The 17,547-nt window shown below is 41.2% G+C and overlaps 1 protein-coding gene across 1 annotated transcript in view; it reads left to right on the top strand.

Moving 5' to 3' along the window:
- The first annotated feature begins 3,025 nt into the window (after nucleotides 1-3,025).
- Nucleotides 3,026-17,547, top strand: part of LOC112227025 (xenotropic and polytropic retrovirus receptor 1 homolog) — a 43,407-nt gene continuing 28,885 nt past the window's right edge. Inside the window, exons 1-2 of the mRNA XM_042307682.1 lie at nucleotides 3,026-3,526; nucleotides 13,090-13,141. Of these exons, the coding sequence (XP_042163616.1) occupies nucleotides 3,458-3,526; nucleotides 13,090-13,141 (121 nt within the window). The 5' untranslated portion in view covers nucleotides 3,026-3,457. The remainder of the gene's footprint in view (nucleotides 3,527-13,089; nucleotides 13,142-17,547) is intronic.

Genomic DNA, 17,547 nt, shown 5'->3' with positions numbered 1-17,547 from the left:
TAACCCTAAACTCAAAATGAAGAGAAATTAGTTCATGTACTTGCTCTTTAAATCTGTACATATTGATATATTTTTTGGTGTCACCTCCCTCTATTTGAGTGCACTACCACCTCTGCCAAGAGGAGGTCTCGAGCTCTTTTGCCCTGTATATGCAAAGTTATTGGTTGAGGTCCTACTCTAGCTCTTCCCCTCAATCACTATGTTACTGGCAGCACTGAGATCATCCCTGTGGTCTCTCATTTTGTTGGTCTCTCATTGGGGTTGTGTGCGGGCCGTGTCTTGAGAGAGTGGGAATAGTGTAGTCTCCCTGTATGTATGCATAGCCAGTGCTTGACTTGGACTGAAATAGCTTCCGGTACTCATTGTGGGTGCCGGCCCAGTACTGTTTATATTTAGGTGCAGGAGCTCCACAAATTCTTTGGTTAATTTTCTGAAAGAAGAAGAGGAGTTTAGTTCATTAGGATCTACATTAGCACCTGCACATACAGCAGCTACTCTTCCTGGGGTCCACATAAAACGTACAAACACATGACAAAGTACAGAACAGTTATAGACAAGGACATTATTATATATATTTTTATATGTGTACAGTACCAGTCAAAAGTTTGGACACACCTACTCATTAAAGGGTTTTCTTTATTTTTACTATTTTCTACATTGTAGAATAATAGTGAAGACATCACAACTATGAAATAATACATATGGAATCATGTAGTAACCAAAAAAGTGTTAAACAAATCTAAATATATATTTTATTTGAGATTCTTCAAAATAGCCACCCTTTGCCTTGTTGACAGCTTTGCACACTCTTGGCATTCTCTCAACCAGCTTCACCTGGAATGTTTTTCCAAAGGTGTTGAAACAGTTCCCACATATGCTGAGCACTTGTTGGCTGCTTTTCTTTCACTCTGCGGTCCAACTCATCACAAACCATCTCAATTGGGTGGAGGCCAGGTCATCTGATTCAGCACGCCATCACTCTCCTTCTTGGTCAAATAGCCCTTACATAGCCTGAAGGTTTGTTGGGTCGTTGTCCTGTTGAAAAGCAAATGATAGTCCCACTAAGCACAAACCAGATGGGATAGTGTATTGCTGCAGAATGCTGTGGTAGCCATGCTGTTAAGCGTGCCTTGTATTCTAAATAAATCACAGACAGTGTCACCAGCAAAGCACCCCCACACCATCACACCTCCTCCATTCTTCACGGTGGGATCTATACATGCGGAGATCATCCATTCACCTACTCTGCATCTCACAAAGACATGGTGGTTGGAACTCAAAATCTCAAATTTGGACTCATCAGACCAAAGGACAGATTTCCAATAGTTTTCCATTGCTTGTGTTTCTTGGCCCAAGAAAGTCTCTTCTTAATATTGGTGTTCTTTAGTAGTGGTTCCGTTGCAGCATTTTGACCATGAAGGCCTGATTCACACAGTCTCCTCTGAACAGTTGATGTTGAGATGTGTCTGTTACTTGAACTCTGTGAAGCATTTATTTGGGCTGCAATTTCTGAGGCTGGTAACTCAAATGAACTTATCCTCTGCAGCAGAGGTAACTCTGGGTTTTCCTTCCCTGTGGCAGTCCTCATGAGAGCTAGTTTCATCATAGTGCTTGATGGTTTTGGCGATTGCAATTGAAGAATCTTGAAATCTTTTGGATTGACTGAGCTTCAAATCTTAAAGTAATGATGGCCTGTCATTTCTCTTTGCTTATTTTAGCTGTTCTTGCCATAATATGGACTTAGCCCTATTTGGTAAAAGACCATCTTTTGTATACCACCCCTACCTTGTCACAACACAGCTGATTGACTCAAATGCATTAAGAAGGAAAGAAATTCCACAAATTAACTTTTAACAAGGCACACCTGTTAATTGAAATGCATTCCAGGTGACTACCTCATGAAGCTGGTTGAGAGAATGCTAAGAGTGAGCAAAGCTGTCATCAAGGCAATGGGTGACTACTTTGAAGAATCTCAAATATAGAATATATTTAGATTTGTTTCACACTTTTTTGGTTACTACATGATTCCATATGTGTTATTTCATAGTTGTGATGTCTTCACTATTATTGTACAAAGTAGAAAATAGCAAAAAGTAAAGAAAACCCTTTGAATGAGTAGGTGTGTCCAAACTTTTGACTGGTACTGTATAGAAAAAAAAGAAGGTATATATAAATTAAACATTAAACAAATTATAATAAAATAAATAAATAAGAGTTATATATTGGAAAGACATCAAAAGACAACAAAAATACAATTTACACACTATTCATACATATGAATATTCTTGTATACAGTTAAATTACATTTTTAGAAAGAGGAGGAGGCACATCTATTTATTTGAAGTTAAACCTGCCTGAGCAACCTCTTTTGGCAGAGGTTGTTCTTAACTGACTTGCCTAGTTAAATAAAGGTTACATTTAAAAAATATATATATTTAACAAAATTCCATGATGACTTGACTCTATACTTAACTGAGTGACACATTAAATCTTCTTTTTTTTCAGTAGCTCAAATAATAGAACATCTGAGGTGCCCGTAGGCCTCCTCGGCTCTTGTGAGCTCCTGCCCAAATCAAGTACTGAGCATAGCCATAGTGCATTTGCCCTGTGCAGGATTTTTGGTTCAAGTCCTACTCTGACTCTTTCCCCTCAATCACTACATTGGTCCTTATTTTAACATGGCCATCTAGTGACTTCATCACATAAAGATTTGTGCATTTTTATGTTGGTTGCTAAACCAATGAATAGTCTAAGCTCTGTTCACCTTGGTGCCAGACCTTCTTGGGGCCAATCAAGCTCTGATTCATAGTCTGTTGATAAATATACACTGCTCTAGGAGACACTGATGTCCACAACGCAAATGTATGATAGGTCTAACCTTCTGGCAAGGGTTTGGACTTTAGTTTGTGAAACCAGTGGTTTAGAGTAGAAATTGTGGGGAAGGCACATGCTCTTGCCGTTTTCCAAATGAAGGGGGCGGTGAGAATTTAAAATCCACTTGCTGTTGTGTTTTCTATGAAGAGTGACGCCACATCCACGTCACTTTCTGCCCAACGATGGCGACTCAACGACCTCACAGCACAAGAGGCTAGGGGCTGTTACCTCAGAAACAATGTAGTCCAAGTAATAATCAAAGGCGAAAAAACATGTTATTATAGTGACAACGTAGCTAGTTAAGATAAAGGTGGAGAGGAGCATTTTCTTGAAGTAATGTTTCGTGGCTGTCACTCACGTTCTCCGACCATAATGTGAGACGGAGAAAAGGGGATCTTCGACCGAGCAGCACAGTCATAATCTGGATGACAAACATTGCTTAGTGGTGATTCTCTATCAAACCGGACTCGCTGGTTTTATTTTAGCTGGCTGGCTAGCTGTATGATATCCTCCATCGCAAAGAAAGTCATCTGACAGCAAGTATTTCAACGTCGAAACCCCAGAGGGGAACCACTGAGGAAGGATGAAATTCACGGAGCACCTTTCGGCGCACATCACCCCTGAATGGAGAAAACAATACATCCAGTATGAGGTAAACGGCTAGCTCGCGTTAGCTAGCTAACTGCCAAGAGAGGGAACTCTTGATAGAGCTCCGTTTTTATAACACACACAGCTAGTAATCATTACTAAGTCATGTCAGTTTATCTGGCTAGCAGATAAAGCAGCTAGCGAGTATAACAAATAACGTAGCATGAACTCCTAATGTTAGCGGTTAGCCGACAGTCTGCTAATATTGCTGGGGGGGGGGTTGCATCTAATGGGGTTTGCAGTGTGTGACAGTGAATGAACAGTTTTTTGAGACATTGAATGTCAAGCGTTTGAGCTATTTAGCGTATTTTACAAGTATTGCTTGACCTAATGTAACTCAGCGAGCCATACTAGACGTTACATTAGATGTATGGTTCATAATTCTTATTCTCTACCTTATTTTGCCAACATTACCTAGATAGAAAACTCTCTTGCAATTCAATTCTACAATTCCAACCAAATAGCTAGCTTGTTTAGTAGCGTTATAACGTTACAGTACCTGTAATACAGTGCACACTATTACACTGATCCCCTAACATTCTTCAGCACGGATCAACTACAAAACCCAATGCCCCTGTTTGATGGAGATGATTGAATATACCTGCAATCAATGGAACTGGTGTGGATTGCAGCAACATAGCTCTGCAATGAACACCTGCATTTGGAGGTGATCACTGCTGCAGTCCTCAATTCTACGCATTGCTGCTGCTTGCACCAGCACTGTCATGTTTACTGACACAGTCCCTGGGCTGGGTCCAATTCAGACCGCAGGACAAATGGCTACCTTGAAAATATTTGCTGGCAACCATCCTCTCATGTATCAACACCAACAAAGTCAAATTCAAGGACACTGACTTTTAATTAAAAAGCTCTGGAAAGGGTCAGCTTGCTCATTTCCAGTCTGCTGGAAAATATGTGCGCAAAATGGGTCCAGACCAGTGGTCCCTAGAGCATTTCTTTGTTATGAAGTAAGCATGCCAAATACATTTATGGCATATAGATCCAAAATAATTGTTATTGAGCTTGCATTCCTCAATGATAAACATTGTCTTTTTGAATTATGATCATGCAAGTGTGTGAAATATGGTCTAGTTGTGTCCACCATATCATCACTCTAAAACAGCAGTGCCCCTTTTCTACTCCCCCCACATCAGCACTCTAAAACGGCAGCACCCCTTTCCTACTCCCCCTACATCAGTACTCTAACCCCCCCACATCAGTACTCCCTCTGACTGCAGTACACATAATTGAATCATTTCACATCAGTGCTGCTGAGGTTTCTTCCGTTGGATTAGCCTACTGATTAGAGATGGTCAGGGCTAGAACAGAGAGTGAATGATGGCTCTGTGGCTCTTGCGGGGTCAGTTCTCCACACAATGATTACACAATTTGTCTTTCCAGACTCCTGCCAGTTGGCTAGAGTTGCACAACACATTGGGACGAAGTATCACTCGTGTATTGGTTTTCGGAAGTGTAGTCTCTTCATGTAGTGGTTTTCGGAAGTGTAGTCTCTTCATGTAGTGGTTTTCGAAAGTGTAGTCTCTTCATGTAGTGGTTTTCGGAAGTGTAGTCTCTTCATGTAGTGGTTTTCGGAAGTGTAGTCTCTTCATGTAGTGGTTTTCAAACTGTTTGTGAGAACATCAACCTAAGCCTGTTCATGACAACTTGTTTGTGAGATTCTGCCTAGGTGTGTGTGCGTTTATCTGTATGTGTTTGAATGTGTCCGCCCATACACATATATGCATGTGTGTGAATGCATGCATGTGCCGCTCTGAGAATATATTCTAATTCCTTGTAAAGGTGTTGTATTTGGTCACTGCTCTCTCTCTCTCTCTCTCAGTTCAAGAGGATAGCTGGACTCTGCACTCAACATTCTGTATGCGCAGAGCACTGTACTGCCTAAATTAGATTCATCAGGGAAACAGGCTGAGGCTTATTGTATTCATTTGCAGGCAGCAGACATTTTATGTCTGTCATTGTACTGTTTATTCTTGTCTGAATTCATGCGGTGCATGTACATGTGTGTTTGTGTACCATGTTCATGTCTGCCTTTATTCATGTCTGTGTGTCTGTGGTTACGGTTCTTGTTGAGAATAATTACCACTGCCTGTCTAAGTGACCTCTGTTATTTTTGTATCTTTTACTCTTGTGGAGACGATTTTTCTGGGTCATATTCATTATGGCAAAACAGTTTGCTTCTGTAAAGTGTTTCTTATTGGATACATTCTGGTAGTCCCTTCCTGTTTCAGTAAGTTTTTTTTTCAGTTCGGTGCCTGATGAATATGACCCTGATTATGGCTTACTGTTTTCTGAGCTCAGATTGGAGACGTGCAGTGGCTAACTCACCAGTAGTTAATAGCCTAATAACCACCTACTCCTTCATCTTGGCTTGTGCGTCATATATTTAATCCTATTATATATGCGTGACATGACACTCAAATACTTATATATATAATGTGTGTATATGGCAGTTTTCTTTTAGCTTATTAGCCTATTTGGCAGTTGACTGCAGTGAGATTGGAGGCAGAGAATGTGTAGCCAGTTGTGGTCAGAGAAGTCACTCAACGTTCATTCTAACCAGACTCTGTCTCGTAGGCTACTAGTGTAGCCTAACAGACACCATATCTCCACAGTCCACACTGCCTTGATTTTGTCTGGCCTTGTGTTGTAGTTTGGCCTGTATTACGGCCCTAAATGTGTAACACCCCTAGCAAGATACCACAGACCTGTGAAGGGCCAACAGGAGTACAACGGTAGAGGAGGGAGGGGGGCTGAAGGGATAATCGTTTGCCTGTAGTGGTCTGCTTTGTTTAGGAAACTTACGCTTTAGAACCCGCTGATGAACTTAGTGTACACTCACACAGGCTCAAGCATGGGAAGTTGCCCTTTCTGTCAAGTACAAACACCATACACACACACAAACATACACAGTGGGTAGTGTGGGGAAACAAGGCTTTGGCTACACTAGTAGCACCCTGCTGTGTAGGCTCTGTGCTGAGTATTGCATGACAGTTGGTGATCTTTGTAAGCACACCACACCATGCCATTCCTGTCTCTGTTGCTGTTATCATTCCTACGATCTCTGCCACAAACGGTTTTCTGCTCCGTAAAAACACTACCTGTTCCTCACATTCACCATTTAAAACAGAGCTAGGCTAGGGAAACACTGCTGCTAGTTCGAAAGTAGTGCAAAAAAGGGTTGATTTAAAATTAAAATCAAACACCTGCTCACGGTTTAACCTAAGGGCTAAATTCTCCCGTGGTTTTACTTACTAGCAAAGATTTGACCGCAAAGGGTCTTTGTCAGGCCTTCTCTGTGGTTAAAAACAAAAAACGCTTCTAATTAAACTACTGGAGCATTTAAACAGAGGATTGTCCCATTTATATTAGCTTGCTCTCACAGTGACAGTCCCACGATCATATCAGTGTCTTCTCTTACTGGCTGGCTGCTTGACTGGCTCAGCTCCAGGGAAGAGTAAGATACTGGTTGCGTTCCAGCCCGTCGCACTGTGCAAATTCTCACAATGCCTGGAGTAGTGTTTTAACATCTCAAGAACCACATTAATGATATAGCAGTCTTATGATATGCACAGTCCAACGGTGTAAAGATGGGCTGGAACGCAACCAGCGCCTCACAGAAGACCTTAGCTAACAAGCCAGCTACGCTACACCATAGACATTAAAACCAGAAGATAGTAGCGCTGACGTCATCCACATATTCCTATGGAAATGTCCCGATGGCACATGAAGCTGGAAATATTTGAATTTGAAGCGCGCCATATTAATGATTTGAGGCTGAATGGCACCAAAAAATTGCTAAGGATCATATTGAAAGTGGCCGTAACTAGCAAAGGATCATGGTTGATGTAGTCATTTTCATCCAGCCTGAGTTATGCACAAAGAGCATGCATGAGGGCGCAAGCCTCATCCGATTTTAGAGCTCAAAACACCATACAGAAAAAAAATTCTATTTTACATAGGCTTTCGAGTGAAGACAATGGGATTTTGGCACCGCTAGGTTTCTACACAGTAGCCCACCAGCAGAGCTCGTGACTTGACATTCCAGACCGGACACTGAGGGCCCGCACTACACACATTGCTATCAGTATTGTGTCAATGTGAAGTTCTTCCTGCTACACCAGAAACCAACCAAAATCAACTATTTTCTCATTTATTTCCATTCACAAGATAGAATGAATGTGTGCGTTAGGCATAGAGAATTGAACCTCAGCAATTCTTGCACTTTGAAGCTGCCATTGGATGTGACACAATGCGGGCAACATAGCAGCTTTCATTGATTTCAAAGGAATCATTCCCTAAATGACTGATGGCAATGCCGTGCTCCGATAGATCTAATGTAGCAGGGCTGTAAAATGGAGGACCATAGACTGGCCCCTTGTCTGTTGGTTCTCACTCTCTCACTATTTATGAGATTCTATATAGACAAGTTCCAAGGGGATAGATGCTAGGGGCCTTTTGGGCAAACATTTCTAGTGTAGGTAATTTTCCCCTCATAGATAGATAGATAGGTTGGCTAGACTTTACCCCCAGTCTCTTGTCTAGACTCTAGGAACAGTATTTCTAATAGCCCCCAAAGGCTTGGATTAAGGCAGTGAAAGCTGACCCTAGGCCTTTGCCTAGGAGTAACATTTATTTGGACACTCTAGGGGCATGTTTTGGGCTGGAGAACTGAAGAACCAGTAAACCAGCTTGTTATTGTAACCTGATGTTGAAGCTGTTGTTCCATGGTGTCACGTGATGAGAGAAGGAAACAAGCATGTGAGAATTGATCTACCTACATCTTTGTTGGGAACAGTGGGGGTTTATGGTGTTGGACAAGGATACAGTAAGTATGGAACCCTGATAAACGGCCAGCAATCATTACCGATTGATCGGTAATGATTGATTTGGGATTCCCGCTGTAAGATAATACACACACAACACAAGCATGCCAAGCAACTTTTAAAATGTGCTCAACTGACTTGACTAGTAAAATGAGAGCATTTTACAACACATCTTTCATTTAGGAAATAAAAAAACAAACTACTTTGTTTTAAATAAAATAAAAAATCTTGACCTATACCAGCCATGAATGAACAACAGAAAAGCCATTGGGCTTAGTAAACATTTTTCCAGTGACTGTAGATGTCTGGGTTAAAATATGACTGCCCATTTACAACTTTAACATTTGGAGGCTTTTCTTCACAAAGAGGACCAGCTTGGCTTTGTCACGAGAGTCTGTGTCTTTTTTTGTCTACAATGTGTGAAGCTGCACTGAAAAGGTGCTCACTGGCTACACTAGTACAGGGAGCACCAAGATACTTGTGCACAGCTTTAGCTAGGATGGGGAAACAGTGCCTGTTACTTCTCCAGTATCCAAGTGGAGGGGAATAGTAGCTTCTGCAAATAATGGGAAGGGGGGTCCTCTATTATTCTTGCATTCCAAACGTTCATTAGTCATAGATCAACATTGGCAAATGTTGGCCGATGTAAGTGTAAGTGTCACTCTCACACCCACTGACCAAAAAGTTATTTTGTTGGCATTTGCGTATGTCCCCATTACCAGTAAAACATAATCAAAACCTATTTTCAATTACTTGCTGTGCTGTTTTGTTAATTTGGCCAGTCGTTTCATTCTCAACCTGGATTTCCTCATACATGTCAAGCAGTGAAGTTTCAGCCCTGCCTGTCTGTGGCCTCTTCTGTCGTGGGTCCTCTTTGGTGAGCAGTGTCACTGTGTCCGTTTCCATCTTGTCCAGCTGTCTGTGTAACATTTCACATAAACCCTGCTTCTTGTCTGCATCGAAGTAGCGGGTCTTGTTCCTAGCATCAAGCATGGTGGCGACACAGTAAAGAGGCTCAGAGAGAATGCCACCGAATCACTTGTTCACAGCGTCTAGTAGAGTACTTTTGCAAGTTTTGACCCCATGGTCTGTGTCGGACGTTTTGTTGAGCAGAGAGTATCACGTCTGCTGCAGACTCAGTTGATGAGCTTATTTCTCGAGTCAGTTGTTCAAATGGAGCTAGGAGTGTGTTCATGTTTTCAATGAGAGTCCACTGGTTTGTACTGATTGTTGCAGGTAACTCATAGTCAGCTGCATACACGCCAAGCACTCATTTTTGTTCCAGCAGGCTCTCCATCGTGTAAAAAGTACTGTTCCATCTGGTGGAAACGTCTTGCTTAAGCCTTTCTGTTTTCACTCCAAGCTGCTTGTATTGCTTGCAGGTGGCTGTATGCTAGCTGTGAGTGTTTAACATAACCCACTATCTTCTTACCTGTTGCCACTGTCTCAGATATGCTGCGTTGGGCCAAAACATCTTTGTTCACAGCCAGTTCAAGCGTGTGTGCCATGCATGGCAAACTGGCGACTCCGCATTCTTCCAAAGCCTTTGTCATGTTACGTGCATTATCACGTAGCACAGCATGTACTTTGTTCTTTGGAATTTTCCAAGTTTCAAACATTTTCACAAATGCCATTGAAATTGCAGAAGCGGTATGAGAACCAGCACATTCTTGAGCATGCAATATTGCTTTCCTCAATACGAAATCCTTGTCGACCCACTGTGCTGTCAGACTCCGCATGTTCGTGGGGCTCACGTCGCTAGTCCAAATGTCAGTCGTGAAGCTAATAGCAGTGACGCCCATAGCAAGTAACTCGTGGATGTGCATTTCAACAATACTGTGTAACTCCGGTAGCACAACATCTGAAAAATAGTGCCTACTTGGTAGTGTGTACTGGGGCTCGAGGTGCTTGACCAGTCGGCGAAATCCAACATCATCCACAACAGAGAATGGTTGATTGTCAAGGGCAATGAATTCCATTATCTTGGCTTTAATGGATTTCGCCTTTGAGTTGTCTCGCTAAAATGTTCTTACTCTTTCAAATGACTGCTCGACTTGAACTTGTTTAGTTGTTGGAAGTGTGCGCTTAGTTTCTTTTCTGCTTTTGTTCCAAGTAGTCGCTGAACATCTGGGGGTGATGCACGTTCAAATGAGTAATTAGGTTTGTGGTATTGAAAGATTTCACTTTCTCCCCTCGGGAAATAATAGCAGTACAAACGTTGCATATGGCCATTCTGTTATCTTCCTTTGAAACGTCAAAATAGATCCACACAGCAGACATTGTGGGCCAGGTTAGGAATGCTGTGTTGCACATGTAGCGCTGTATTTTTCGTGGCGTCATTACGTCACCGACCTACGTTATATAGGTATACACTTCAGCTTTGACATCGGTTTTCGACATCTGCGTTAAACTAGACATCGGGCCGTTGTCAATGTCGTCATTTTTGGCTAATATTGTCCGATTCTGATATTCTCACCGATATATCATGCATCCCTATTACCAATGTGTTATCTTCCAGGACACTAGACTTCTTTCCCAATCATTTGTTAATTTCTCTTCATTCGTTGCTCTTGTTTGTAAATCTACTGAATCCACTCATTCATCAGAGCATGAGTGACCTTGACCATGCAGCTCTATTGGCACTGAGGACTTTCATTGTCCTCAGACTTGCTTGCTTTTCCACAATAATAAGTGACTTCTTGTTCTCTACTCTAGGGCACAGAGAGCGACTGTATAGCAAGGGTAGGCAACTAATTTCAGCAGAGGCTGGATGGTCGGGGGGCTGGAAAATAATTATTATAATTTGTGCAGTGCAAATTAACCACAACTAATCCCAATGTGTTGTATTTGAAAATAAAAATAATTTCATTCCTTGATTACATTGAGATGATCACATTGTGGGAATGCTTGGCAACAGATTTCCTAAACTAATACATTTGAGCAGAATTCATGGTAATTTGTCATCATGTAGTAACCAAAAAGGTGTTAAACAAATCAAAATATATTTTGTATTCTTTAAAGTAGCCACCCTTTGCCATGATGGCAGCTTTGCACACTCTTGGCATTCTCTCAAGGACAGCCAGGATGGAACACTTACCCCTTTTCACCCTTCTTCTTCTCTATTGTTATATCTATTGTTATATTTACACCCCTGAATATCATGACCTGTTTTATCCCTCAACTTTCTGCTGCTTCCTCTGGCCTTCTGTCTGTCTGTATACCAACATGCTGAAAGAGTATTGTACAGTGTAGCTTCCCTTATAGGTTGGAAAGGGTTTACTATGAAACGTCTGCCTGGCCGCCTGCTTGCTCCTGGGCAGAAATTCCCTGGCTGTTTTAGCTAGTCGGTGGTACAATAATCTGGGTGCCCATGTTAAAGAGGGGCTGAACTCACTGATTTGGCCTGGCTTTTTAGCTTGTCTATTAAGAAATGCAAGAAGCCATGTATAGTACTAATGAGTGAAATCAATAGTTACATGTCAGGATACTATTTTTGACAATATACTGTATATTAATATTATTTTTGACTATTGGAATATTAAACAGCCACCACTAACATTGAGTGGCTGCTGCCAACACACTGACTCAACTCCAGCCCCTTTAATAATGGGAATTGATGGGAAATTATATAAAATATATCACTAGCCACTTTAAACAATGCTACCTAATATAATGTTTACATACCCTACATTATTCATCTCATATGTATATACTGTACTCTATATCATCTACTGCATCTTTATGTAATACATGTATCACTACCCACTTTAACTATGCCACTTTGTTTACATACTCATCTCATATGTATATACTGCACTCAATACCATCTACTGTATCTTGCCTATGCCGCTCTGTACCATCACTCACTCATATATCTTTATGTACATATTCTTTATCCCCTTACACTTGTGTCTATAAGGTAGTAGTTTTGGAATTGTTAGTTAGATTACTTGTTGGTTATTACTGCATTGTCGGAACTAGAAGCACAAGCATTTCGCTACACTCGCATTAAACATCTGCTAACCATGTGTATGTGACAAATAAAATTTGATTTGATTTTGATTTGATATTATGTTTGTGCTAGCTGTCTGTACCTGTACCTTTCCCTCTTGTCTCTCAGCAGCAGGCATGGTGACGAATATATGTTTGGAACATCGAATCACTATGAAATCGCAGTATCGCTTCGCAATGCATATAGAATCGTGAGAATTGCAATACATGTCGTATCAGCACCTAAGTATCGTGATAATATCATATCCTGAGGTCTCTGGCAATTCCCATCCCTAGCGTATAAAGTTCCAGCAACCCAAATGTTGAATGTTCGAATCACATCATGGAGAACTTTAGCATTTTAGCTAATTAGTAACTTTGCAACTACTTACTACTTAGCTAGCATGTTACCCAACCCCTCACCTTAAACCCAGGCCTAGCTAACATTAGCGCTAGATTAGAGCAAATACTGGAAGTTATATCCCTTTTAAGCAGTGGCAGCTGCTGACTCATACACTACATTACATCATGTGCTGCTCTACCACATTGAGCTGTTGGCTTACTTGGTGTATTGCTGCATTATTGAAGGAGTCCTAGTGTCGAAACACAAGTGATGTTACGTTGAACACAACACAATGTCTGCAGTTCATTTTATAAATGTGTCATCCCATTAGTTAGGTCAGTGACTTTATTTTTTACCCCTTTCTCTTGTTTTTCTCTCTCTGTTCTGCAGGCTTTCAAGGATATGCTGTATTCTGCCCAGGACCAGGCTCCCTCTATCGAAGGTAAAATAAGATGTGTGTGTGTGTGTGTGTGTGTGTGTGTGTGTATATGTTCGTGCATTCTGCACACTATTAGGGCCTGTCACCCTCCCCCCCCCACCCCCCACATCTTCCCAATTCTACTATTACAGTGGGGCAAAAAGTATTTAGTCAGCCACCAATTGTGCAAGTTCTCCCACTTAAAAAGATGAGAGGCCTGTAATTTTCATCATAGGTACACTTCAACTATCACGGACAAAATGAGAAGGGAAAGAAAATCCAGAAAATCACATTGTAGGATTTTTAAAATTAATTTATTTGCAAATTATGGTGGAAAATAAGTATTTGGTCAATAACAAAAGTTTATCTCAATACTTTGTTATATACCCTTTGTGGCAATGACAGAGGTCAAACGTTTTCTGTAAGTCTTCACAAGGTTTTCACACACTGTTGCTGGTATTTTGGCCCATTCCTCCATGCAGATCTCCTCTAGAGCAGTGATGTTTTGGGGCTGTTGCTGGGCAACATGGACTTTCAACTCCCTCCAAAGATTTTCTATAGGGTTGAGATCTGGAGACTGGCTAGGCCACTCCAGGACCTTGAAATGCTTCTTACGAAGCCACTCCTTCGTTGCCCAGGCGGTGTGTTTGGGATCATTGTCATGCTGAAAGACCCAGCCACGTTTCATCTTCAATGCCCTTGCTGATGGAAGGAGGTTTTCACTCAAAATCTCACGATACATGGCCCCATTCATTCTTTCCTTTACACGGATCAGTCATCCTGGTCCCTTTGCAGAAAAACAGCCCCAAAGCATGATGTTTCCACCCCCATGCTTCACAGTAGGTATGGTGTTCTTTGGATGCAACTCAGCATTCTTTGTCCTCCAAACACGACAAGTTGAGTTTTTACCAAAAAAGTTATATTTTGGTTTCATCTGACCATATGACATTCTCCCAAACTTCTTCTGGATCATCCAAATGCTCTCTAACAAACTTAAGACGGGCCTGGACATGTACTGGCTTAAGCAGGGGGACACGTCTGGCACTGCAGGATTTGAGTCCCTGGCTGCGTAGTGTGTTACTGATGGTAGGCTTTGTTACTTAGGTCCCACTTCTCTGCAGGTCATTCACTAGGTCCCCCCGTGTGGTTCTGGGATTTTTGCTCACCGTTCTTGTGATCATTTTGACCCCACGGGGTGAGATCTTGCGTGGAGCCCCAGTTCGAGGGAGATTATCAGTGGTCTTGTATGTCTTCCATTTCCTAATAATTGCTCCCACAGTTGATTTCTTCAAAACAAGCTGCTTACCTATTGCAGATTCAGTCTTCCCAGCCTGGTGCAGGTCTACAATTTTGTTTCTGGTGTCCTTTGACAGCTCTTTGGTCTTGCCCATAGTGGAGTTTGGAGTGTGACTGTTTGAGGTTGTGGACAGGTGTCTTTTATACTGATAACAAGTTCAAACAGGTGCCATTAATACAGGTAACGAGTGGAGGGCAGAGGAGCCTCTTAAAGAAGAAGTTACAGGTCTGTGAGAGCCAGACATCTTGCTTGTTTGTAGGTGACCAAATACTTATTTTCCACCATAATTTGCAAAGAAATTAATTAAAAATCCTACAATGTGATTTTCTGGTTTTGTTTTCTTCTCATTTTGTCTGTCATAGTTGAAGTGTACCTATGAAGAAAATTACAGGCCTCTCATCTTTTTAAGTGGGAGAACTTGCACAATTGGTGGCTGACTAAATACTTTTTTGCCCCACTGTAGCTAACCCTTAGCCTTTCAGTATCAAACTAATTCTGCAGAAATCAATGCAAGAACAAAGTCAGTCCTCTAGGAGAGATGAGCAAGTGAAAAAAACTGAGAAAGAGCGAGAGGAGGAAAAGAGTGTTGAGCCTGGGAGAGAAAGCGACGTGCACAATAATCACATCTCATCAAGTACCCCTCCCTCTAAATGAAGCTTCTGGCTATCAGTCTTTGGTCTAACAGCGAGGAGAATGACAATGCATTGCTCATGCCTTTTTCTAGTGTCGCTGGCTACGTCATAGCCGCTTTCAGTTTCATTGGAAGGCTGATCTGTTTCTACAGCGGGATTCTCAGTGAAACACCTCGTGTCCCTTTTAAGAGTTCCCTGTGGTGTTTCTGCATGGCATTGTGTGCTTGGAGACTTAATCCAACTTGTTACGTTTGACTAGCAACAGAGGCTACTCTGAACCACTGGTGGGAACTGCAGTATAGACATATATAGGTGGAGGATTGTATAGTGTAGCTATGCTCATTAGGGTAGCAACCCTCAGATGAGCCTGAAGTTAGACATAGGCGTTAGGCTAGGCAAAGTTGGAAGGATCTCAAGCAGACATGTAGGTGGAGGATTGTACAGGGTAGCTTCTCTCAAAAGAGAATGGGTTTACTAAACCTGTGTATGTCTCTGTATCAGACCTGGGTTCAAATACAATTTTAAAACATTTCAAATACGTTAGTCACCTACCTGGCACTCCAGGCAGGCGAAAGCAAACGCTCAAAGTACTTGAAACGGTTCAAATATTATGTGTGTGTGCGATAGATAGATAGATATGAGCCTGACTGATATGGGATTTTTGAGTCCGATACTGATTTTAGGGAGCTAACGATATATCTGCCGATACATGTTTTTTAACAGGTAGAATGAAAAACAGACCTTTTTTTTCACAAATTGTGCTCCAAAGGATTAACAGATACTCTAAATTATGATTTCGTAACTAAATATAAAAATTTACATTATTTAAGAACATTTAGTTTTTTAATTTTTTAAAAAGCCAATTCGACAGAATTGGCTGTAGGGCAAACTATTTTCAAGGGAAGTGGGTGACAACTATCAGCCCTCAACAAACTGTTACGATCAGTAGGCTTCCTGTAAAAATCAGTGTATAGAACATTATCTTCACACAAGATCAGAAGATCAAGAATGCATAGTGAATCTCAGATGCTCAGAACAGTAGTTAAGAAAAGCATGGAACGCCTGGAGCTGTTTTGCATCACCCCTCCATAGAACAAAAATATCATCAATATACCGTTTCCAAATAATGATGTGAGGCAAGAATACTTATGAAAATAAGGTATTTCTGTTTTTATTTTTAATACATTTGCACAAAAAAAATCTAAAACTGTTTTTGATTTGTTATTATGGGATATTGTGTGTAGATAAAATAAAATTAAAAAGCCATTTTAGAATAAGGCTGCAACGTAACAAAGTTGAAAAAGTCAAGGGGCTGAATACTTTACAAAGGCACTGTATATCCTCTATAAATACAAAGTCAGTTTAACACTTGTTCAGTTTACCTTCTTAGTTACAACTTAAAGATGTCTGTCTATGGCTGTGGATAAGAAGGCAGAAGTGTTTGTGCGGAAGCACCACAAGTACACTAATAAACAAGAAGGGCTGAATGAATTGAGCTTTGTCTCAACGTTAATCTGATATTAAATCTGAATCTGCACTGTTCACAAGATCACAAACTATGCAGTGAAATCATGTAACATGCAGTTCATAATGTCACCACTTTAGCATTCACTACGGTGCTTTACAACAGTCAAAGGTCATGTAAGGAAACACTTTGGCAACCTGCAATGAGAGCTTGTTCAGAGATACTTTTAAGGAGATGGGGAAACTCCATTGGAATTGTATCAACGGCAGGTTGTGTATGTTTTCCATGCGTCGTCAATGGACTGCTGTGCATTCTGGGCGATTCCCGGGGCAAGAAGGGCTGTCCTTCAAGGAGTGCAGGGGTCAATTAGGCACTAGCTCAAAACTCAACATTAGCATGAATTTCACCAACAAGAAGTACAACATTACATTTAACTTGTTATCTGTAATATCGTTTAGCTTTGAAATTGTGACATTACATACTTTAGAGGAAAATAGGCAGGTTTCTCGACGCATACCCTGACTTTGAGAAGGGGCTGCATGATGATTAGCAACCGCGTGAGGCAGCATGACAACCTGAATGCAATTGGCCGACTGTCTGCTGTGTGAGGTGTTATATGTTCCTCCATTCATTGCCCAATGGGATTCCTAGCTCTTCTTTTCTCTGTCTTTGGCTTGTTGTTGCGTAATGTATTGTGTATTATGACAAGCACATTCTAGCTGTTATTTAATTTTTTTGTATTTCATTTTATTAGGATCCCAATTAGCTGCTGCAAAAGCAGCATCTACTCTTCCTGGGGTCCACACATTCATTCCGAAAATGTTTTCGTACACTGTTATTCAGTACAAAACGTGTCTGCTATATATTTCAACTGCAAATGGCTTGTGCTGATGACTGAAACATTAATGCAGGAAGATGCTTGCCGCACTGGTTTTAGTCACACATGACTAATTGAACTAGCTGGCTAACAATCTTCTCTCATCATGAATTAAGCAGACAGACTGAATTCTAGATCTGCTCCAACTAACTAAAAAAA

Source organism: Oncorhynchus tshawytscha, linkage group LG28 (assembly GCF_018296145.1).
Source record: "Oncorhynchus tshawytscha isolate Ot180627B linkage group LG28, Otsh_v2.0, whole genome shotgun sequence".
NCBI lineage: Eukaryota > Metazoa > Chordata > Actinopteri > Salmoniformes > Salmonidae > Oncorhynchus > Oncorhynchus tshawytscha.
Note: the sequence above shows the minus strand (reverse complement) of the source record. Positions and strands in the feature narration are given on the sequence as shown.